The sequence below is a fragment of the Plodia interpunctella genome, chromosome 20 (genome assembly GCF_027563975.2).
Source record: "Plodia interpunctella isolate USDA-ARS_2022_Savannah chromosome 20, ilPloInte3.2, whole genome shotgun sequence".
Lineage (NCBI taxonomy): Eukaryota > Metazoa > Arthropoda > Insecta > Lepidoptera > Pyralidae > Plodia > Plodia interpunctella.
In genome coordinates, this window is record NC_071313.1 from 6510894 (window position 1) to 6532228 (window position 21335).

The window sequence follows — 21335 nt, forward strand, 5'->3', positions numbered from 1 at the left end:
CTAGTGTTTTAATTCCTTGTGTATGTCTCCCTCAAGTGTTTTTAATGTTTATAAGCAGAATCAAAACATTTTTCTACTTTCAAATTGTTTCACGTCAAATTTTATCTCTCTCATATATGCATATGCCCGATTGCGCTCGGGGTTGTAAAGCAGCGTTAAAAACCCCTTAAATTCTGAAGATTCGGCTGTGATTTTACAACTGGCCGCCTGTCTGACGTCAATCCTCCTTAGCAATGCTACTGTTGCCTATCAGCTGCCTATAGACTGTGTGTCCCTTAGTCGCTTCGTACCACATCCACGGGGTGGTCCAATTCTAGGGCGGAATTTTATAATATCTCAAAAAAATCCTAGCATTTTCGAACGACTACTGTTGCTGAAAATGCCGTAAGAATTATATAAAGACATTCATAAAAACAGGTGAAGTTAATCTTAATATAGATAACAGTGAATGAATGAATGAATATATGTGTATAATTAATGTATTATATAATAGCATATTACGCTCCCCAATAGAAAGGACATTCAGACAAAAGTGCGTGATCGCCCCCCGCCGAATGACCCCAATTACAAGTCATGTCGCGCCGGTCGAAGCCCTATACGGACCTAGGGGAACGCTCCCCTGGGCGTATCTTGAGGGGGGCTAAATATTTGCCTCATATTTGCATATTTGTTTGGCGGATTCGGTATACATAGCTAGTAAATAAAAGCTCTCATACTAACTACGCAATGTTCACGCATTCGCTTTGACATGTGTCTGAATTCGTCGACAGCGTGGAGCTGGTACCGTAATTTTACGCGTGTTTGATGAAAAAATTAAAATTGCACTAAAATTATAAACGCAATAGCTTAATTCTTGAAAAATTCTATGAGATACACGGTGAACCGCTATATCACATGGAACATTTTTTAGCCAAAAACATTGGCTGGCTGAACCCTCAAATTGGATGAGCAAAAAAACTATAAGGGGCGCCAAATAAGATTTTTGCTCTGTACCTAAATTACATTAAATTAGAGCGAACGTTCATTGTGTTATTTGAAACGCGGCGGGCCCCGCACTACCGGCGAAAAGTGAAAACAGTGCAACTAAGTAGGTACATTTGATTTTGTTTCGTATCATATAAATTTAGTTCTGTTTTTGCAGTGGGTGTGTCGGCACGGTGATTTTGTTCGTTCAGTTTCAGTGTTTATAAAAGCGAAATATTGTGCTATTTAAAAAGCAATATACAAATAAGTCTGACAAATTATAGAATGTGATTTGGTAAGTTGCAATATTTTGCTAATTTTATTAGTGCCTAAATTGGTACTGTCAAATTGTACCTAAATCAAAATATGACCTTTTAACTATGTCGTAAACATTTAACGATCCGGTAATCGAAATATTTATACAGACAGATACTGTTTGTTGAGATTAAAACAGTAACTCGTTGACTTGAATGGCACTGATAAAAAGTGCCGCGAATTTCAAAAAGAACAACGAATTACTTTTCAAGCTAAAACTTTTGGACAGACTTTGGTGAATACTTTTATGGACCTATATTTTGTAACATTGGTCAATAGTGTGGGTTTTTACCTAAGCTATTGTTTTCTTAAAATAGGTATATGATTATTTATTTGCATACAAATAGAACACAGGTCACTAGTTCAAATAAATGTCGTAATCGAATCTAGTTGAATAAATTGAATGTAGATTTTAATGGCCAAACATCTTATTACGTGTCTCAATGATTTGGGTTTTTCTTCTAAAAAGTTTATTATGTTTGATTTTTTTAGTAGCTATGACCTAATTTCAGGTCCTCATTTGCAAGTAAACCAACTAAGTATGGATGTTTTTAGAAGATTATTTAACATCAATCGAGGATTACCTAGATGTGGACATGATCGCGTAAGTTTTTACAATATTTCATGTTCCTAAGTTTAATGTATAAAAAATCAGTCTTCATTTATTCTCCCCCCTAAATTACTTCGCCCATGGTACGAGGTACAATCACTTGTGACGCTTTCCTTAGCTTCCCAGTCGTAAAGTGTCGGATCCCAGCGCCCCCCCCCGTTCCTGCGTTTTCTAATCAACTTCGCATGGTCTTTGGCATCCTTGGTAATACTTATTGGTTTGTCCCTTCTATCAAGCTTTGATCTAAAGGCGGAATTGGAATCCTACGAATACTGGTTCGGATACACGTGACGAGATTGAGAGAGTGAGAGAGAAAAAGATAGGTAACAATAAATGTACAAATCTTTCAGATCTCGCTGCTATCTTTCGCCTCAGTGGCGATGGCGCCCCAACGCGATGCCCACTCGCAGAACATCACCAAGAATATGACCTACATCAGCAATGAGCGGCTTAAACTTGCTGTAGACCCTCACACTATGAAGTAAATGTTTTTTCTACTTCAATTATTTATGTTATGAAAGAGCGGAGACTGGCTCAAGCACAACCTGCTTATAAGGAGTCTCAGAAAAAAAAACGTTTATTTACTCAAACATACTGCACAATGCAAATAAAAACAAATGTAATGCTTGAAACAAAATGGTCTCCGCTCAGCATATGTTTTACAACACATGTGTTTACTGTAAATTTAATTACTTACCCAACAAACATTTTTATTTTATTTTTTTACACTTGTCTTGAATTTGTGCAGATATTAAGAAAATAAAGAAAGAAAATGATTATGACTACAAAGATGGGGAAAAAAATAAGCTGTCAAATGGAAAGGGGTTGAAAAAAATTAGCGATTTCAATTATTAAGTTGGTGCATTTTTTTTCAGGTTAGACAAAGATATAGCACGGCCACTATGCATAATAATGAATTGGATGTTGCAACGTCCATCCCACGTGATGAAGTACGCCACTCTCTACCTGGAGCAGGGCTTCGACGTGATCTCCGTGTCCTGCACGCCCTGGCAACTCATGTGGCCGCAGAAGGGATCACAGGTAGGTATACTAGGTTGAAATCTGCAATGGGCCCGCGTGGTGGGTTATGGCCCAAACTCCTTAGCCATCCGTAAGGAAGGCCCCAATATGACCCCAGAATCCCAACAGTGAGGACGTTTAAATGGCTGTTGATGTTACCCATATTTATATATTTAACAATTTCAGGTGGTAGGTGCAAACCTAATGAAGTTTATGCAAGCGAACAGCCACAGTCCTCTAGTGGTGCACGGGTTCTCCGTTGGAGCTTACGTCTGGTCTGAAGGACTGGTGTTTGCAATGAAGGACAAGCACACGTGAGTTACACATATACCTAACTGTTAACATTTTTACAACGTTCGCGCCTGTCTAAATGTCACTCGTACTGTCATCTTGTCATAGATTTTCCCGCTCTGTACCTACTATGTGACATCATGATTGACTTGCAATGTAAAGTCATTTGTATGCGTCGTTATGTCCCTATGTCTCGGGTGAAATCTTACAAGTCAAGTTTAATACTTATTTCAACCAATTGAGCTGAAATTTTGTATACAAATTTGGATGACAATGCATTATTTTGATAAACATGACCTGTTGGTGTACCCAGGAACGTTCGCGCCTTGGAACGATAAGAAACTGCACGAGGTCGTACGAGGTGCCTAAGGGACACATAGCCAAGGCACATAGGCAGTCAACAATAGCATTCCCAAGTTGACATCAGGCTGGTCGTAAAATCACTGCCAAATTTTCAAAATTTTAAGTGTATTTTTTAAGCTGACCTCTGGCTTGGTCAGATTCCTACATGCCAATATGGCGGGGGTTACCGACCTGGGTACTTATAATTCCCAGTTACCAGCCGATGCTGGACCGCGTGGTGGCCCAGACGTGGGACTCCGCCGCCGACATCACCGAAATCCCCGTGGGATTCCCCGCAGCCGTGTTCCCTAATAATAAGTTCTTGCAGAACACTTTTAGGGCTTATATTCGGTAAGTTTCTATTTCTCTATAACAGCGATTCTCGGAAAGGTTAAAGGAATACCTACATATACTTAACATGTGGTTAGGTACCATAACTTATATATTCTGACACATTTACATGATAAAATAATAATTGATAATTGCGCTTTTTTACACCATTGACTTGTAGAAATATCAGGATGTTGCATTAAATGCACGCTAGGACAAACACGATGAAGCTATAATACAAGTAGATTCCTTATTATGTACATAGATATTTATTTATGTACATAACATAAAAGTGTAAATATAAAAAACTTTCTATTGTAAAACTAAGTACAAAAATCTTCCTTATACTTATTAATATTATATCTTCCTACTAGTATTGTAAATGCGAATGTTTGTGAGAATGTGTTATTTCACGCAAAATCTACTGGACGGCTTGTTAAGAAATTTGGTGCACGGGTAGAATATAACCTGGAATAACACATAGGGTACTTTTATCCCGAAACTCCCACGGGAGCGAAGCCCCGGAGCGCAGCTAGTATGTTATATATGCCAAATTGAGATTGTGCATGAAAAATATTCGCCAAAAATGTCCTACATCCTTATCTTTACATATTATAAAACAAAGTCTTCTGTCGCATCTGTCTGTCTGTTCGCGATAATCTTTTTCATGTGGTTTTCACCAATAGATAGTGTGGTTCCTGAGGAAGGTTTATAGGTGTATGATTCATTAGGTATGTTTTTACCCGAACGAAGCCGGGACGGGCCGTTAGTATATTTATATCTAACCTACCTGCTATTTAAAGATACCACATGAAGACATTCTACAAAACCGCGACGCGCCATTACGAACTAGGGTCGCAGACCTTCCACCAGCCGCCGTGTGGGGCTCCGGCGCTGTTCCTCCTGTCTCGCACCGACCCCGTGGGCACCGAGCGGAGTAACCAGGATGTTTGTGACTGCTGGGTGCGGATGGGGATCAAGGTACATCATAGTTGACGCTCGTAATTTTGAATCAGAAATTAGAAAATTTTAACGTTTATGGAAAACAAAATAACAGATGAAAAAAATGAACATAAATTATACTAAAGTAGAACAATTAACAAATGAATAAAACTAAAACAACAATCTAAAGAATGTCCATGGTGTACCAAGAACGCTGGCTGCTTTCCCACTTTGGATGGTAATGCAAATTCTCGGAGCGATAAAGTAGGCGTCTTGTTACCAGCGTTGGAGAAAAGGTAAGATAAATAAATATTCCATTTTGATTCCAGTGTACTTGGCAATGCTGGGACAAATCTCCACACGTCCAACACTACATCCACCATCCGAAGGAATACCTCGCTTCTTTATATGCACACCTGGACAAATACGGACTGATCTCACAGCCGAACAAGATGAGGGAACGGCTATCTAAATGTTAAAAGGATTTATGTTTAAAACCACTATTCTATTAACCCGAAAGTTTATCAGAAACTATTAGGGCCTGTTTCATCACTTTCTAAAATATCAACTAAAAAAATATATTAACTGCTAGATAAACTGAAGGATTTTGCCAGTTAGTAATATCCAACACTTATGATACACAATTTGATATCTTACGTACATATAGGCTAAGTGGGCCCTCAGACCACACGCACATGCTGTCAGAAGCTTCATAAGCAAGCGGCCCTTATAGTTTTCCATGATATTAGGCAATAGAATACTTGGCAATAATTTTATCAAGTAAGAAATAGTAAGTAAAAATGTTAATCCCAGACGAATTCGTTTCGTTATGTATAAATGTGTACACGTTTTCTTTCGTGTTTTACAATATTACACACATTTTGTTTTGCATTGCATTCAGGGTGGCAATGAAACCAAAGTTAGAATAGTCTAAAAATATGTGTAGACTAAAAGGCTAAAATATAAACATATTATGGTGAAGCAAGTGCTCACGTATGCTAAGTTTAGTACTCCTCCATTGTTTACGGGGAAAATAAAACATTACGGGGGAAAATCGCCTCGCGTGTTTTTGAGTTCGTGTGGTACAACACACTTGGCACATTTTCGCTAATCCATATTTCATACATGCCTGTTAATAACATTATATATACGTACTACGTTTGTACAAAGTGCATAATTGTATTTTTGAGTAGTTAAGTTAAGTAATACACACACTTGATGTTTGTTATATTTTTGTACTTATTTCACTGAATAGAAAAATCCTTCTAAAATCCTTCCTTGTTTTAGTTATTATAAACACAGGATGCTTTCCATCGTAGCTCAGGTACCATGATTACCTTTTCTATTTATGAAGTCAGTCATTATTGTAGATGTATCTAACTCTTTTGAATTTATTATTATTATATTATTACAAGCGACCCGGCCCGGCTACGCACGGTCTATCACGCTATTTTGTATGTATAAACCTTCGTTTTTAAACTGTCTAAAACATCAAAACACGTGTAGCTTAGAAACTAATTCAGATGCGGTGGAGTAGTTTGCTTTTTACTATGTAGTGGTATCATAATATTATTAGAGGTGGACATTTATTTGGCTAATTTACTCTTGGATAAGTATACAAATATATATACCTTATATATAGTTCAAATGAAAATCAAAATGTATTTTTTACATTTGCTTTTATTATTAACAAAAAGATGTGCATTTACACATAGTTATTTTTAACATGTGCGCGAGTCTTTAATTAAAAAACGTCGACTTAAACAATTATAATAATTCCCCTGCGAACTCTCGGGCAAAAGCAAGTTAGTGTATATTATTCCTCGTTCCAGTCTTATGATGTGGAGCCTTCTTCCTCCTTTTCTTCCCTCCGTCCTTATTCACCTTCTGTTTCGGCTGCTTCACTCTTTCCCTCATTGCCTTCTTCATTTTCTGCGCGCGCCAACTCTTCTTCTTCTCCATTTTGACATTTTGTCTGTGCACGTCAGCTTGGGCGCGCATTTTGAAATTACTCCTCATTTTATGCTGACTACCCTCTTTCGCTGTCAAACCTGTGTATTCATCATCTACCGGCCTTCTCACAAACTGCCCTATAACATTTTGCTTTTGCTCATTATTACTTTGGAACTTATTTTTTTGTAATGAACTATCATTGTTTTTGTCAAATTTCCGCTTTTTGACGTAGCTTTCATCCGGTGTCGACTGCTGCTTTCTCTTTCTGTTCCTAATTCTCTTGTTTCCTTCTGCTTGGTTATCTTGCTTGTCGGGAACCTCTTTTTTGGCAAGTGGGTTGTTGGCGATAGACTTTTCGAGACGTTTCTTCCTCGCGTTGAGGGCGGTTCTGTCTTCTATGGAGAAGGATACGATTGGCCTCTGTAATATAATAAAAAAAAATCAACGATACGAGAATAAAACAATATTTTTAGGTAATAAAACACGCCTAACGTGTTATACGAACCGACACGCATGGTCCGTTTTTGGAAATATTAATCACTAGCGGCTCGTTCCGGCTTCGCTCGGGTAAAACCGTCGGGCAAATTATAGGTACACAAAAACCTTTCTCAAGCCTTACACTATCTATAAAAAAACCCGCATCAAAATAAGTTGCGTAGTTTGTAGGATCTAAGCATACACAGAAACAGGCAGACAGAGGGAAGCGACTTTTTTGTATACTATGTAGTGAGCAGGGCCTAAGATTTGCGGTAAAGAGCAACGGCGCAACAAACTTCAACAAATATATGGCAATGTCTATAATTTTCTTTGTCTACGGTTAAATGACTTACGTTATTCTTGTCGAACACGTCCGGATTGTTGTTGAGTTTCCTCAAACACGCGAGCGCGTCTTCGTGTCGCGTGAACATCACGAAACCGAAGCCTTTTGATCTGTAACAATGTTTATTTTTAGTCACGTCAACAAAAACATACATACAAATTATTACTACTTCTTCCCATTAGGGTTGATAGAGACCAGACACTCGGAACTCGCCACGAACCTGACAAAATGTCTACATTAAACGCAAAAATATATCTACATAAAAATTAAAAAAACGCAAAAAAAAATGTCTTAAACTGTTTTTGACTTGATTTTATTTTGGACTTTCGCCGACCACTGACCATTTGGCGTCCTTTTCTTTTGTATGGGATTGCGTGACAGAGACGGCGTTCTAATTATCTGGTCAAAATCGTTACATATTATAAAGGTAAGAACCCCAGTCGCGTCAGTCTGTAAGAACGCGATAAACACAAAAACTACCGAACGGAATTTTTTACGGTTTTCAGCATTAGATATATACTCTTTCGCGTGAAAGAGTATAATATAAAGTAAATATAAAGAATCACATTTATATTTCTTACACTTTCATGCGAAATTACTGGACGGATTGTTATGAAAGTTGGTACACGGTTAGAACACAACCTGGAAAAACACATAGGGTAATTTTTACCCCGAAATTCCCACGGTAACGAAGCCCCGGGGCGCAGCTAGTGTATATAACTTACGGATGTTTCCCGTTCCTGTCGGGCGCGGCCCTGAGGTCCCTCATAACGCGGGCCTCGGTGACGGCGGCGCTGCGCCCCGCGGCCGACACACAGATGTTCCGCAGCGAACTGTCGTCGTAGTTGGCTGGCAGGTTGGACACAACCAATCGGTAGCGGGACACGAATCTGTGACAAATTACAAAACAAGTTGATTTGTTAGACAAATAAAAAAAAATATCCCGACTTTCAATATTCATTTCGCTACAACTTTTGAACGGCTTAACCGATTTTCATCAAACATATCTAAGGACCACCGCATAAAAATTTCGCATTTAAATCGTTTCACTCGTTGACGAGTTACGGCCGTACCACGTACACAGACAGACACACTTAGCGGTCAAAAATTATAACACCCTTCTTTTTGCGTCGGAGATTAAAAAATCATATCGGTAAATATTTCAAACCGTCGATCGCGCAGAGTCGAAACACAATAGATAAACGATTTTTTTCACCTGCGCATTTGCACCAGTTCATAAGGTAGACGTGAAGAGATAAAAGCCACTTTTGATCTTATTTAACTACATGCATACGTTTTATCCAATTAACCAGCGGTTTAGCTGTAAAAGCGGGACAGACAGACAGACTTTTGCATTTATAATATTACTAGCTTTTGCCCGCGGCTTCGTCCGCGTGAATTTCCCACGGGAACATTTATTTTTCCGGGATGAAAGGTATCCTATGTCCTTCTCCATACAAACTACATGTGTGCTAAATTCAAAATGATTGTTTTAGTAGATAAAGCGCGAAGAGATAACAAATATACTCTCGTATTTATAATATTAGTTGGTATTGGGATTATGGATAGTATGGATGGATGGATGGCTCACCTATTGAGGTTCTTCAACATCTGCGTCTTGCTGCGCTCCAGCGCCAGTCGCCGGGCCATGTCCGACGTCGACACGCCCTCGGCCGCCTTAGTGCCCGCCACCACCACTTGAAACATTCATTAATCTTTACATATTCTTCAACAAACTCCTCTGACGCGTCTGTCTGTCTGTTCGCGATAAACCGAACAAACTACAGCACGGATTTTCATGCGGTTGTCAACAATAGATAGTGTGATTCCTGAGGAATGGTTAGGTATATAATGTATTACGTTTTATTCGAGCGAAATCGAGAAATAAAGAAAAAAATACAGAAAGAAAAAAGGAAAAAAATATTGGCCAAAAACATGAGTACAAATAAACAAATTGATGTTAAATGTTTAAAATTATGAATAATGATGTTATTAATAAATACATATGGACACATCACACAGATTGAGTTAGCCTCAGAGTAAGTTCGAGACTTGTGTTATGGGATACTAACGCGCTGTATTTTATGTATGTAGATAACATCCATTCACTCTCTATTAAATGGAACGAAATTAATCATATATTTTACATTCATACAGTATTATGTGTCACGTCTTTATAATTTTTACCTCCTTCCTTAACCAGATAAAGATTTCTGTTATCCTTAGGTTGTTTCTTGTTATCCTTCGAGAGGTTTTCCCTCTTCAAGGCCGGCTTCACCACCAGCACTTGACCTTCCAAGCGCAGCTGGTCTTGAGGAAGACTGAGAAACTTATCTGCATCTTCTTTGCTCTATGGAGAATATTCCATTTGTTTTATACATATCGTTATGAGTACGGAGAAGGACATAGAGTACCATTCATTATGGAGAAAAGAACTGTTCCCGTGGGAAATTCACGCGCGCGGAATTGCGGGCAAAAGCTAATAGTCCTTACTAATATAAAAAATGTATTTTTTTTGTTATCATTAAAGAAATATTCTTGTATTCAACACGTGACAAAAAATCATTTCTGTGCAGTAAACCGTTGAGGAGTTCCCTCGTCAAGAGGCGACCCTGGATGCACCATCAGGTCAATGCTTATCATCTATTGTTATCAAACGTGTATACAAAATGTCATCTGAATTCATTTGAACATAGTTACTTTCAAACATACGAGTATTCCTTGCACACTAGCGCTACGTCACATTTAATAATATCCTATATTCCTTAGCGAAAATTAAAAAATAAAATTAACAGATTATGCCACACTACATAAAGACATTTAGTAAAAAGTATTACAGTTTTCTATAATATAATGTGGTGACAGAGTAGACTAAATTGCATTTAGTGGCCACAGTTTTCGATTTAGTCAACTGTGAGTACAGTATATATGTATATATCCAGACCGATTTCGGCCACAGCGACTTGGTATCTGGCTACTGAGACGAACGTTCGTGAGCTCGTCAGAGTCCGTTGTCAGAGCGAAGTCATTTGCGCAGGATATATTAAAAGTGCACGAAATGAGACGTGACTCCAGTATGCAATGGATAAGTATAATATTTTCTACAAAAATTCTTTATATAATGTGGCATATTATATACAAATATATTTTTTAATTTTCACTAAGAATTAAAAGATAGTAATAAAAACTACTTGCCCGTCCTGGCTTCGTTCCGGTAAACCCTGCTCGGGTACCACATTATCTATTTAAAAAACCCACCATCAAAATCCGTTGCGTACTTTTAAAGAACTAAGCATACATAGGTACAGACAGTGGGAAGCGACTTTGTTTTATACTATGTAGTGATGCGAAGTGCGCTAGTGTGCCTTAAAGCGTGTAAAAATAAAAAAAACACGAGAACTCACAGTGAACTTGACAAATCCGGATCCTTTGGAATGTTCAGTCATTCTGTCGACACAGACCAACGCATACTTGACGGGCGCGACACTCTCCGCGAACAGCCTGAGCTGGTCGTGGTCCACCGAGAACGGGACGTTGGTGAGGAACACCGTGCAGCCGTCCTCGGCGTCGTTCAGCTTTATACTAAAATTTACATACACATAGTATATAAGAAGCGGTGGTGGTTCCGTGGTTAAGACTGTCCTACGATCGAAAGGTCCCAGGATCGAATCCTACTCTCTCTCACTCTCTCTCTCTCTCATGTTCCTGGTTGTGTTCGGAGCTGTGAAGCTGTGTGTCGGTATATATATATAAAAAACCTGTACACACCGTTTTTTACAAACATGCCATTTTTGCCACATAATTTGTGATGAAGCCATCAAAAAGATTATTTTAGTCATAGTCTTCTATCTTCCTTCTTCATTTGCGAGTGTGTTATTACTGAGACCGGCCTCAGATTTTATCCAAGTCTCCTTAAGGCTATTAGCATTAACACTCTCAAAAAAACGAAGAGTTATCTTTTGAACACAATAATGCTGAAATAACTAACCGTTGCCTGGCTGGCTGTGCGCTGGTCTCACTAAGTCTGTCTTGTTCATCATCATCAATGTCTTGCTCATCATCATCGTCTTCCTCCTCTTCATCATCACTTTCCTCTCCGGAGCGTTCGCTTTCAGAATCACTTCCTTCTTTATCGGAATTATCCGATTCACCTAAAACAAATTTTAATATAGTCAATAATAATCATTAAAATAAATTCTCCTTTTGGCCCTGGCAGAAGGGGCAAATCCAAGAATGCCTAAGATCGTAGAAAATTAAGAAGAAAACGTAGGAAAGCGAACTCTGGGCTTAGACACTCAATGACTGAGAAGTACACCGGGAAAACTCCAAGGTGAGATATTAAAAGTTAAATAATAATGCAAAATTTTGATTAATATTATTATCCTAAATGCAGAAGCAAGTTTTCAAGAAATTGGTACAGTAAGCAGTCTAGCTTCGCGTGCCGGTCGTCTCACCCGTCCTTTAAAAACACACAATGGCGGGAAAATAACACTTATTTCAGAATAACCTCACATTTTGTACGCATAGTTCTTTGTTCCTTTGCCAGTGAGAAAATAACGCTATACGTAAAATGTCTGATGACGTTCCGTTTTCATAAAGTTAGTGCTTCCAACGCTCGATTTCATAAAGTGAATTATGATATCGAGAATTACGTTTCGATTTTGATTTGGTGACTAGGATTTTGTGAATGATTCATAATAGGACAGTTTACATGTTGCCTAACGAGCTGCTGCCAAAGCGGTACGACAATGATAATAGCGGGTAAACTCCAACTACAACTTCATATTCGCATATTATTAGTCACTTCGTGTGTTGTCTTTTTTGTTGTTTAGAGTTTGGCGACTATAGTCCGAAAAGAAATAAGACAAAATGCGGATGATGCAAAAACTGCTTTCCCAAAGAGGCAAGATGTCGTCCAGCAGGTGGCCAGACGAAAAAGCAATTTATTTTTAAATTTAAAGGCTTTTTTGTCTTTATCACAAATGCAACATGGTGATCCATGTTATATATCCATGTTATAAGAGAGACAAAAAATTATAATTACTTTTGATCTCCTGTTTAAGCTCCCCAGACAAGTTTATAGGCTTGGTGTCATCGTCATCGCTGTCAGACTCCTCCTTCTTGACCGCGTCCTGCATATCCACCTGCTGGTTCACAATGTGCTGCATGTACTTGTCTTTGGCCACCGCCCAATCCACTGATATGGGACGCCCTGGAATTTGAATGGTTATTTTATAGGATACAATACAATAGCATAAATCATCCACACTAATATGTGTGCACGTAACGTAACAGGCTTGCTTGACAAAAGTATCAGTCGTCAGTCTGTTAGTAAAAATAAAAATACTTATTGTACTGTACAACTTTTGCCGTTATAGCGTAGCTGGTCATTTCGATATCTCTTATAGTTTTGATGATCCATTAGAATAAGGCGTAAGTTGTTCCAGTTTTCAAACAAAGCAAGTGAAAGTTTGTATGACAAACACACGCCAATTTGATGTGACAAAATAATTGTATTTTTTTGAAATTAACTCACTTTAATTTATCAGTTGTACTAATTACATGATTTCCTATTATTTAATAAATCGTATAATGTAACGATGAAAATGCGAGGGTGGCACTAGTATGTGCCTTGATTGTAGAAACTTACCTAAATATGGCTTCATATTAGTACTCAAAAGAGCCTTCTTTGCCATTGGTACATTCTTGAAATGCACAAAAGCACACCCAACCAATTTCCCGTCCGGTTTTTTCAGCAATTTCACCTCTAATACTGTGCCATAAGGTTCAAAATGCTCTCTCAGAGATTCTTCCGTTGCTTTGAAAGACACATTACGTATGATGAGACGGGCGTTACGGTTGATTCTCACTTTATTTTTATCATCTTTTGCTGGTTTGAAGTTAATGTTTTCTTCATCTGAAAGAGATTTCAATATATTTGTATGAATAGTGAAAAATTCTGTAACAAATTGGAATTAAATACTGGAATCAAAATGGAATTAAAATTGGCACTATTAATGAAGTGGTATGCAATTGCCTTCTCCATTTCACACATATGTTAGAAATCAACCAGAGTGTAGGTTTTCTCAAACTAAAGGTTTTCTAAAACTACTATACATAAGTCAGACTGGTATACAAACTCATGTCTCAAGTAAGATTTGACCCTGGAATAAAGACAGGGCACAAAGTTTATGAGTAATACCCATTAACTTTACTTACTTTTGATACTCTCCTTCTCATCAGAGGCACTATCAAATCTCTTTTGTTCCTTCTCTGGCGCATGTTGGCCTTCTTGCTCTGTGTACTTATGCTTTGGGACAGCCCATGAGACATGGATTGGACGATCTGTAAAATAAAAACTTGGGACTTTTTATACCAATCATCTTCACTTCAAAAATAAAATAGTTATATTCTAAGATAATATGAATTGCTACAGCCTTATACTATTTACTTTTCATCAACTGTTTCTGTGATATTTATATACTTCTGTAAATTAAACAAGAAAATATGAAATGAAATGTTATAATGTTACCCAAAAACGGCTTCTTGTTAGTAGCAGCTATGGCTTTATTTGCCATTGGTACATGTGTGTAATGAATGAACCCGCATCCCACTAGCTTCCCATCAGGCTTTCGCAACAATTTAACTTCTTCAATAGTCCCATACTGACTAAAATGCTTCTTCAATGATTCCTCTGTAGCTTTAAAGGATATGTTCCTCACAATCAATCGAGCGTTTCTATTGACTCCATCTTTATATTTTGTATTATCTGAGTCTACCTCCATACTGTCTGGAGCCATTGCATCAACACATGTGGAGCAGGATGTGGATTATGGAAAATATAACCTCAAATGTTCGAAAAGCGCTTCAGTAGGTGCTCAATTTTTTTATGCACTTAGTATTTGATACTATAATAATATTACGATTTCATAAAGTATGTATGTACTAAATTAAAAATATTTATATTTTATTTTCTAAAAATTCGACTTCTGCCTACCATGCTAGATAGTATTCAATCATAAAATACATATAGTTTTGACATTGACGGTTTGATTTATCTGATCAACAGGCATGAGCGTTCGCCTTTCCACCATAGTTCATTCCGCCTTAGTTCAGTGCACGTAAAAATAAAGTTTATTATTCCGTGATTCAGTCAGTGCATGCCCAGCCTGCTGTCCTCAAGATCCAATTCAACCATAAAAGAAATAGTGCCGCTTTAAACTTTTTAATATAAATTGCCTATCCCCAGATTTTATCAAAAATTTTAAAAATGTCAATCACATCATCAGCTGTTTTTGACTTTGACATATGAAACATCTGTTCTTTTCTTTCCTTCAAAGTCAAATCAAAAGACTGAAATCGAAATAATATTGCTTACAAAAAATCTGAAAATAAATAACATTGAAATATGAATTCGCATAACATATTTCGCGCCTGTAATAAATTATTACCGCCTCTATTCACTAGAGGTATCGGTACTTATAAAATTATCAAACGTCCTGATCCGAAAACTTTGAAAATGCCGGCACCAGGAACTGCACCCAAAATAATGGATATTATAAAGGAAAAGATTCGTTTGAATGGTCCTATGACTGTCGCGGAGTATATGCACATTGTTATAACGAATCCTACTGAGGGATATTACTTGAAGAAAGAGGTTATAGGAGGTGCGGGTGACTTCATAACATCACCCGAAATTACTCAGCTATTTGGTGAGATTCTTGGTATTTGGTTCTATTCAGAGACCCAGAAGATGGGACCTGGCAAGCCTCTGCAGATTGTTGAACTGGGACCTGGAAAAGCGACTCTTTTGGTTGATATGTTAAGGGTGAGTAGGTTTCATGATGCAGATTCTTTATTCTTGAGATGATAGGATTTATTCTCAGCAGTTTATTCCCTAGTGAACCAACATATTTATTGAACAGCATTAATTAAAATCACAGGAAAGTAGATATACCACATATTTTTTTCTCTACATACTTGAGGTTGCAATATTTGTTAAATGTAATGCTCATTTATTCCCACGCCTTTGTGATGTTGTGTTAAGAAATCATCAGGATAATTATAGACTATGTTTACACCCTTCTAAAATGGCATTACTCAGTAAAAGTTTGTATGTATGGCACCCAAAATTTAAAACAAATTTCCACAACAATATAAAGATCAGAATTTAAATTAAAAAGCACCCCAGGTCCTTACTGATTGATAAATGTTATTATAATTTGAAAGATTTTTTTTTAATGATAGACTCAGATAAAAATATAGTTAATTTTGGTTGCTTTTATTTATTTGATTTTGTTTTGTGGGATGATAGCATGCTCCGTTTAAATTCGCATACCCATGGACATGAAACTTGTAGATTAAGGAATTAAGTTCTTCTTTTAACATCACATTGTAAAAAAATTTAAACTCATGTTTTTGCAAATAAATAATCTTTGTCTTTGTCTTTGAATAACCTTATATTTGATGAATCTAATAAAATGACAAATAACTTTTATGATACCTATATTACTTAAATTAATTTCAAGTATGTTTATATAATTTGTTATGTTTACTTATAAAATTAATCGATATAAATCAGATGGTGGTCATTTATTGCGGGTGTGCACTCTCCTAAGTAATTCTATCTAAAAATTTCAGGTACTCAGCCGTGTGGGATACGATGCAACCAACCTTAGCCTCCACTTGGTTGAGATTTCGGAGACGATGCAGATGCTTCAGGCAACCCGACTGTGTATATCACACAGACCTACAGAATTAGACTCACCTTATCATTATGAAGTAAGAAACTCTAATTTTTTTTGTACGGACAAGAAAATATAGTGATAGCTTAAAATACTTAAATTGTGGAGTGTACTTACAGTGTAGTGTACTTACAGCCTAGGGTAGGACCACGCCATTTCTCTCATGATCAAAAAAATATACTAAATTACTGATAGCTTAAAATATTTAAATTGTGGAGTGTAGTTTTGGTTTAGAATAGGACCACTCCATTTTTCTCCGTGGACATTGTATAATGGATACAGCCTAGGTAGCTGATATGTACAACAATAACATTGTAAAATCACATCAGAAACTTCAAAATTTCTAGGTTATTATTACACTGACCCTGGACTCCACAGTATCACAGCCCGAGTGCCCCGAGTGAGAGTGAGGGTGAAATAGTCCCACTATGGGAGGACTGATCACCCGTTTAGTGCTCGCACAGGCGTCCCCGAAAAGTAAATAAATCACAGCCTCGAACGCAACATTCATTTTATAAAGATTGTCCGATTCAAAATTATTTTTTTTAATTTTCAGGGTGAAACAGTAAGTGGAATGAAAGTGTACTGGTACAATGATCTAAAAAAGGTCCCCAACAACTTTTCCTGGTACATCGCACATGAGTTCTTTGACGTTATGCCTATACACAAGTTTGAGGTAAAATTTATTTAAAATTTACCTGTTAGTTTCGGTTTTAGCATAAAATATTTTGGCATAATAGATCAAAGGCGTAATTGAAATTTGGCATACGAGTAAATGTGGCATAATTAACTTTTAGGTTAGGTTAGGAAATTTAAAAACATTTCTAATGAGTATTGGGGAGTTATAAGGACTAATAGCATGACTTCCGAAGCGCGGAGATGGCTTGAGATAATATATTTTTGGTCTGAAGGTCGTGAAGGTACGTAACTGCCACTACTGCACAATCTCTGCGCCATCTAGCTCATGATCCATGGCGCAGTCCATCCATCCTATTTCTTTATCTAATAATATTGTTGTCTTTTGCTAATGTTACAAAAGATGAAAGAGATAGCAATAATATTAGACAAATAATATTGGGTCAGTTGCTATTTATGCTAAAACCATCATGTTTAAAACCATCTGGTCATGACATGGTTGGAATAAATGATACGACACAGAATATGTAATAAACAGTTTAGGGTGAATTTCACGAGCGTTTTGAACGCCGCCGCGGGTTATCATTAGTGTTTATTAAATTGTACCATACACAGTAATCAATTTCATTATCCTATTTTATAAATAAGTAAAGTACTGGTACAGTGTTAATTTTATAAATGTTTAATATAAAAAAATTCTTTATTTAAAAAAAGTATGCGACTCTAATGAAACGCCGCGTTCAAACAGTCGTGAAATACACCATTCACTTTAATGAGATTGTATAATTAGAGAGGCCCTCTCACCCCGCACCTCACGCCTTGCGTACTCCACTGCGGACTGAGGTGCGGGGGGTGCAAACGAAATTCAACTGTAGGAATTATGAATCATTTTGTTGCCTGTGATACTTAGCAGACGGAATGAATAGAACTTACTTTTTATGCCGAAATTCTCAAGCGAAGACTCCGGCCCAGCTACAAAGTGTGTCTTTTCAGAAAACAGAAAACGGTTGGCGAGAAGTCCTAATAGACTTAGATTCAGTAGGCAAACTGCGGTACAGGATATCTGCCGAGGAGACCAGCGCAGTGAAGACCCTCATCAGGCCGCCGCTGGAGACCGGCGCGCGCACTCACGCGGAGGTCAGCGGCCGGGCGCTGGGCCTCGCGCGCCAGCTGGCTCAGAGGGTCGACGAGTTCGGTGGAATAGCGTTGATTGCTGATTATGGACATGAAGGCGAGAAGGGAGATACGTTTAGGGTAATTTTTTCTTTATTTTTCCTAGCTGCGCCCCGTGGCTTCGCTCCCGTGGGAATTTTGGGATAAAAAGTACCCTATGTGTTATTCCAGGTTATATTCTACTCGTTTACCAAATTTAATAACATCCGGTCCAGTAGATTTTGCGTCAAAGAGTAACGTACATACATACACACTCCCTCACAAACTTTCGCATTATAATAATAGTAGATCATTGTGTACAGTCAGCAACACATCAAGTTACCCAAATTAATAAATTCGCTGATATAGAGGGCTACAGATCCATACATGATAAGTTGACTTTTTGAAGAAGGACATAGATTACGGAGAAGAATATATAACGGTTCCCGTGGGAAATTTACGCGGGCGAAGCCGCGGGCAAAAGCTAGTAAACAAATAAATGTGGTTCCAGGCTTTCCATAAGCACAAAGTGGTAGACCCGTTAGAAGACCCCGGCGCCAGCGACCTGACGGCCGACGTGGATTTTAAGCAGCTGCGGATAGCGGCCTCCAGGACGCCCACGGCTGAGAACTACGCCATCGTCATGGGGCCTGTCAAGCAGATGGATTTCCTGAAGAGGTGTCAAGCTGAACTCAGGTTGCAGGTCAGACAATCCTGTCTCGGCTGAAGTTGTGAGGATCAGTTTGACGTCACTGGTTGATATTGCATAATCTAATAAAATAGTAGGATTATGATCGCCATAGACAATCATAGAAAATATCGCGCTAGTAGCTCCAGCTGGATTGCAGTTGAATTTTAATCGTTCCATTTTTTTAACCGTTTTGATCGCACAGCATTATCTGTGGGGGGGCTGGTAAATTAGTACGTTTATAACAACAGATAATGATAGAAAAAATCGCACTAATAACTTCAGCTGGATTGCAGTTGAGTCTTGATCGTTCGATTTTTTACCGTTATGGCATCGCAAAAATTTTATGAGAGATTCTTGGAACAATGAACTGAATAAACCAACGTTGTCAATTTAAGCCAATTTATTTCTTCTTCAATTTTGTCGACCTCCGTGGCGCAGTGGTAAAGTGCTTGCCACTGAACCGAGAGGTCCCGGGTTCGATCCCCGGTCGGGTCATGATGGAAAACAATCTTTTTCTTATTGGCCCGGGACTTGGATGTTTATCTATATAATGTAGGTATATGTTATAAAATATAGTATCGTTGAGTTAGTATCTCATGGCCATAACACAATTCTCGAACTTTGTGGCTAGCTCAATCTGTGTGTATTTGTCCTAATATTTATTTATTATGTTATATTCTAGCTTATTCAAATGTACCTATTACAGGTTTAAGTACGTTAGGGATTAGGGTAGAATATTAGTAATAGTGTCAAATTTCAGGTCTTACTCAATCACGCCAAGACAGAAGAAGCCAAAGAATTGCTCAAGAGTGCGTACGAGATGTTAGTAGACCCGAAGAAGATGGGCGACAGGTTTAAGTTCATGGCCTACTACCCCTCCACGATGGGGTCCATCCTGGAGAAATACCCACCGCTGGGCTTCTCAACTGCACCGCCTCCCGAGTCATAGTTATAATAAATATGATTTAATGCCGACACGACATTAACGCCGAACGCCGACGCGAATGCGTGTACAGTACAGTCGACAGCACATCAACCTACCCGAATTAATTGCGAACTCTTCGCTATTACCGCGCCATAGGGTTTCATGCAGCGCAACTCGATGTGTTGTTGACTGTACATTGCGTTTATATAAGTGTTTCTATAGGTCAATTCGAATTCTAGCGCCACAATCACATTTTTACCAATTTATTTTAATCTATCTAGTGTATCATAGTCATACCTGTGGTATTTATTTAGTTTCGGCAAATTAATATAAATAAATTGATGAAAATTCGATAGTGGCGCTAGTGAGCAGGGAGCTCCCTCAAGGTGCCATTACACTTAAGGCTTGGACAACCATTAGCGAAGTGCATGCTTGCATTTCACTTCTCACCGTAGAATCGAAGTGAATCGCTGCGGATCAATCACAATGCAGTGTGGTTGTCGTTGCGTCACAATGGCGCAATGTGATTAGTTCATTGCGTCTCATTTCGAATCGATTGGATGGTAAGAAGTGAAATGCAAACCCGCACTTCGCCCACCAGAGCAGTAATAGAATGAGTACTCGTTCGCTTGGTGTAACTCAGCCTTTACAATATACCTTTCATCAAGTTGCTAGTGTTGTAAAAAGTCGATAGATTTTCTATGGATGGTCGACCATGAAAATTAACATCGAGGTTCTAGATGAGTTTTTCAAAGACGATTATCTAGTGCTGATAGATAATCGTAATTCTGATGTTTCTCGTATCATTAGCAGTTTTCTGAGCGAAAGGTGAGTGGAATGTCGGTCCTTAGGAGACATGTGATGATCATAAAGTGTACGGTATAGTTATAACTTGGTTGTTTAAAGAAAAAGGCAATGTCGCTCCTATTTATATATCAGGAATCACGCATGTATTAGTGAAAACCGCTGACACAGACGCCGCGGAGGACCTTGTTTTATATTATGTAAAGATTTTGTATGAAACTATCGATATGAGGCAAAACAATCGATAGTTTTGCCTCATCCTGACGTATTGATAATTTTTCGTTATCGATTCTTTCAGACTATCAATAGCCATTGACTATTATCATCTAGCAACAATTATAAAGTGTAATAGTGACAAAACATAATTAGCGTTTTATAATATTTGCCATTGACAGAAAGAGACAAAAACATACTGTAGCTGTAGTCGTAAAAGTCATGTCAGATGCCTTTGGGCGACATGAATAAAATCTGACCCGAATTAACGCAATAGAAAAGAGAAGAGAGAAAATGCATGGAGTTCCAACATCAACCTAAAGTTTCGAAGATCATTCTTTGCTAATATACTTTAATTAAACAATCAAATTGTAATTATTATTAATGTTAGTAGTTGAATTACTTGTTACGAATAAATCAATGTTTTGTTACATCTTTTACATTTTATTAATTCTCAGTTTCCCATGGATATATTTTTAGTAACTATTTTGTACATAATATTATATACATCTTTTATATATTTTGTACATTCGCACGAACCTTTTAATGAGTAATGTAGCTACAAGGTCGTTGAAACGTCAGCC

General features: G+C 37.8%; 3 protein-coding genes across 4 annotated transcripts; 2 read left to right on the plus strand and 1 right to left on the minus strand.

Moving 5' to 3' along the window:
- The first annotated feature begins 1029 nt into the window (after nt 1-1029).
- On the plus strand, nt 1030-6086 carry LOC128678800 (uncharacterized). Its single transcript, XM_053760611.2, has 8 exons — nt 1030-1258; nt 1791-1882; nt 2239-2369; nt 2764-2929; nt 3095-3222; nt 3755-3892; nt 4675-4852; nt 5143-6086. Exons 2-8 carry the CDS (start codon nt 1820-1822, stop codon nt 5290-5292), a joined length of 954 nt encoding a protein of 317 aa, XP_053616586.1. The 5' UTR covers nt 1030-1258; nt 1791-1819; the 3' UTR covers nt 5293-6086.
- A 387-nt stretch (nt 6087-6473) lies between these two features.
- Nucleotides 6474-14621, minus strand: LOC128678798 (uncharacterized protein). The gene is made up of 11 exons (XM_053760607.1): nt 14119-14621; nt 13806-13931; nt 13237-13503; nt 12631-12798; nt 11575-11737; nt 10991-11168; nt 9774-9936; nt 9178-9283; nt 8312-8476; nt 7597-7696; nt 6474-7186 (listed from the first exon to the last, which is right to left on the minus strand). The coding sequence occupies exons 1-11, from the start codon at nt 14384-14386 to the stop codon at nt 6620-6622; spliced, it is 2271 nt and encodes a 756-aa protein (XP_053616582.1). The 5' UTR covers nt 14387-14621; the 3' UTR covers nt 6474-6619.
- A 278-nt stretch (nt 14622-14899) lies between these two features.
- LOC128678799 (uncharacterized protein) lies at nt 14900-21184 on the plus strand. Of its 2 annotated transcripts, none has more exons than XM_053760610.2 (6): nt 14900-15414; nt 16227-16367; nt 16887-17006; nt 17960-18220; nt 18630-18849; nt 19570-19703. In XM_053760610.2, the coding sequence occupies exons 1-5, from the start codon at nt 14995-14997 to the stop codon at nt 18843-18845; spliced, it is 1158 nt and encodes a 385-aa protein (XP_053616585.1). In that variant the 5' UTR covers nt 14900-14994; the 3' UTR covers nt 18846-18849; nt 19570-19703. The 2 variants fall into 2 exon arrangements, with proteins under 2 accessions (XP_053616585.1, XP_053616583.1); XM_053760608.2 differs by having other exon boundaries at nt 14901-15414; nt 18630-18821; nt 19570-21184.
- Nucleotides 21185-21335: the final 151 nt, after the last annotated feature.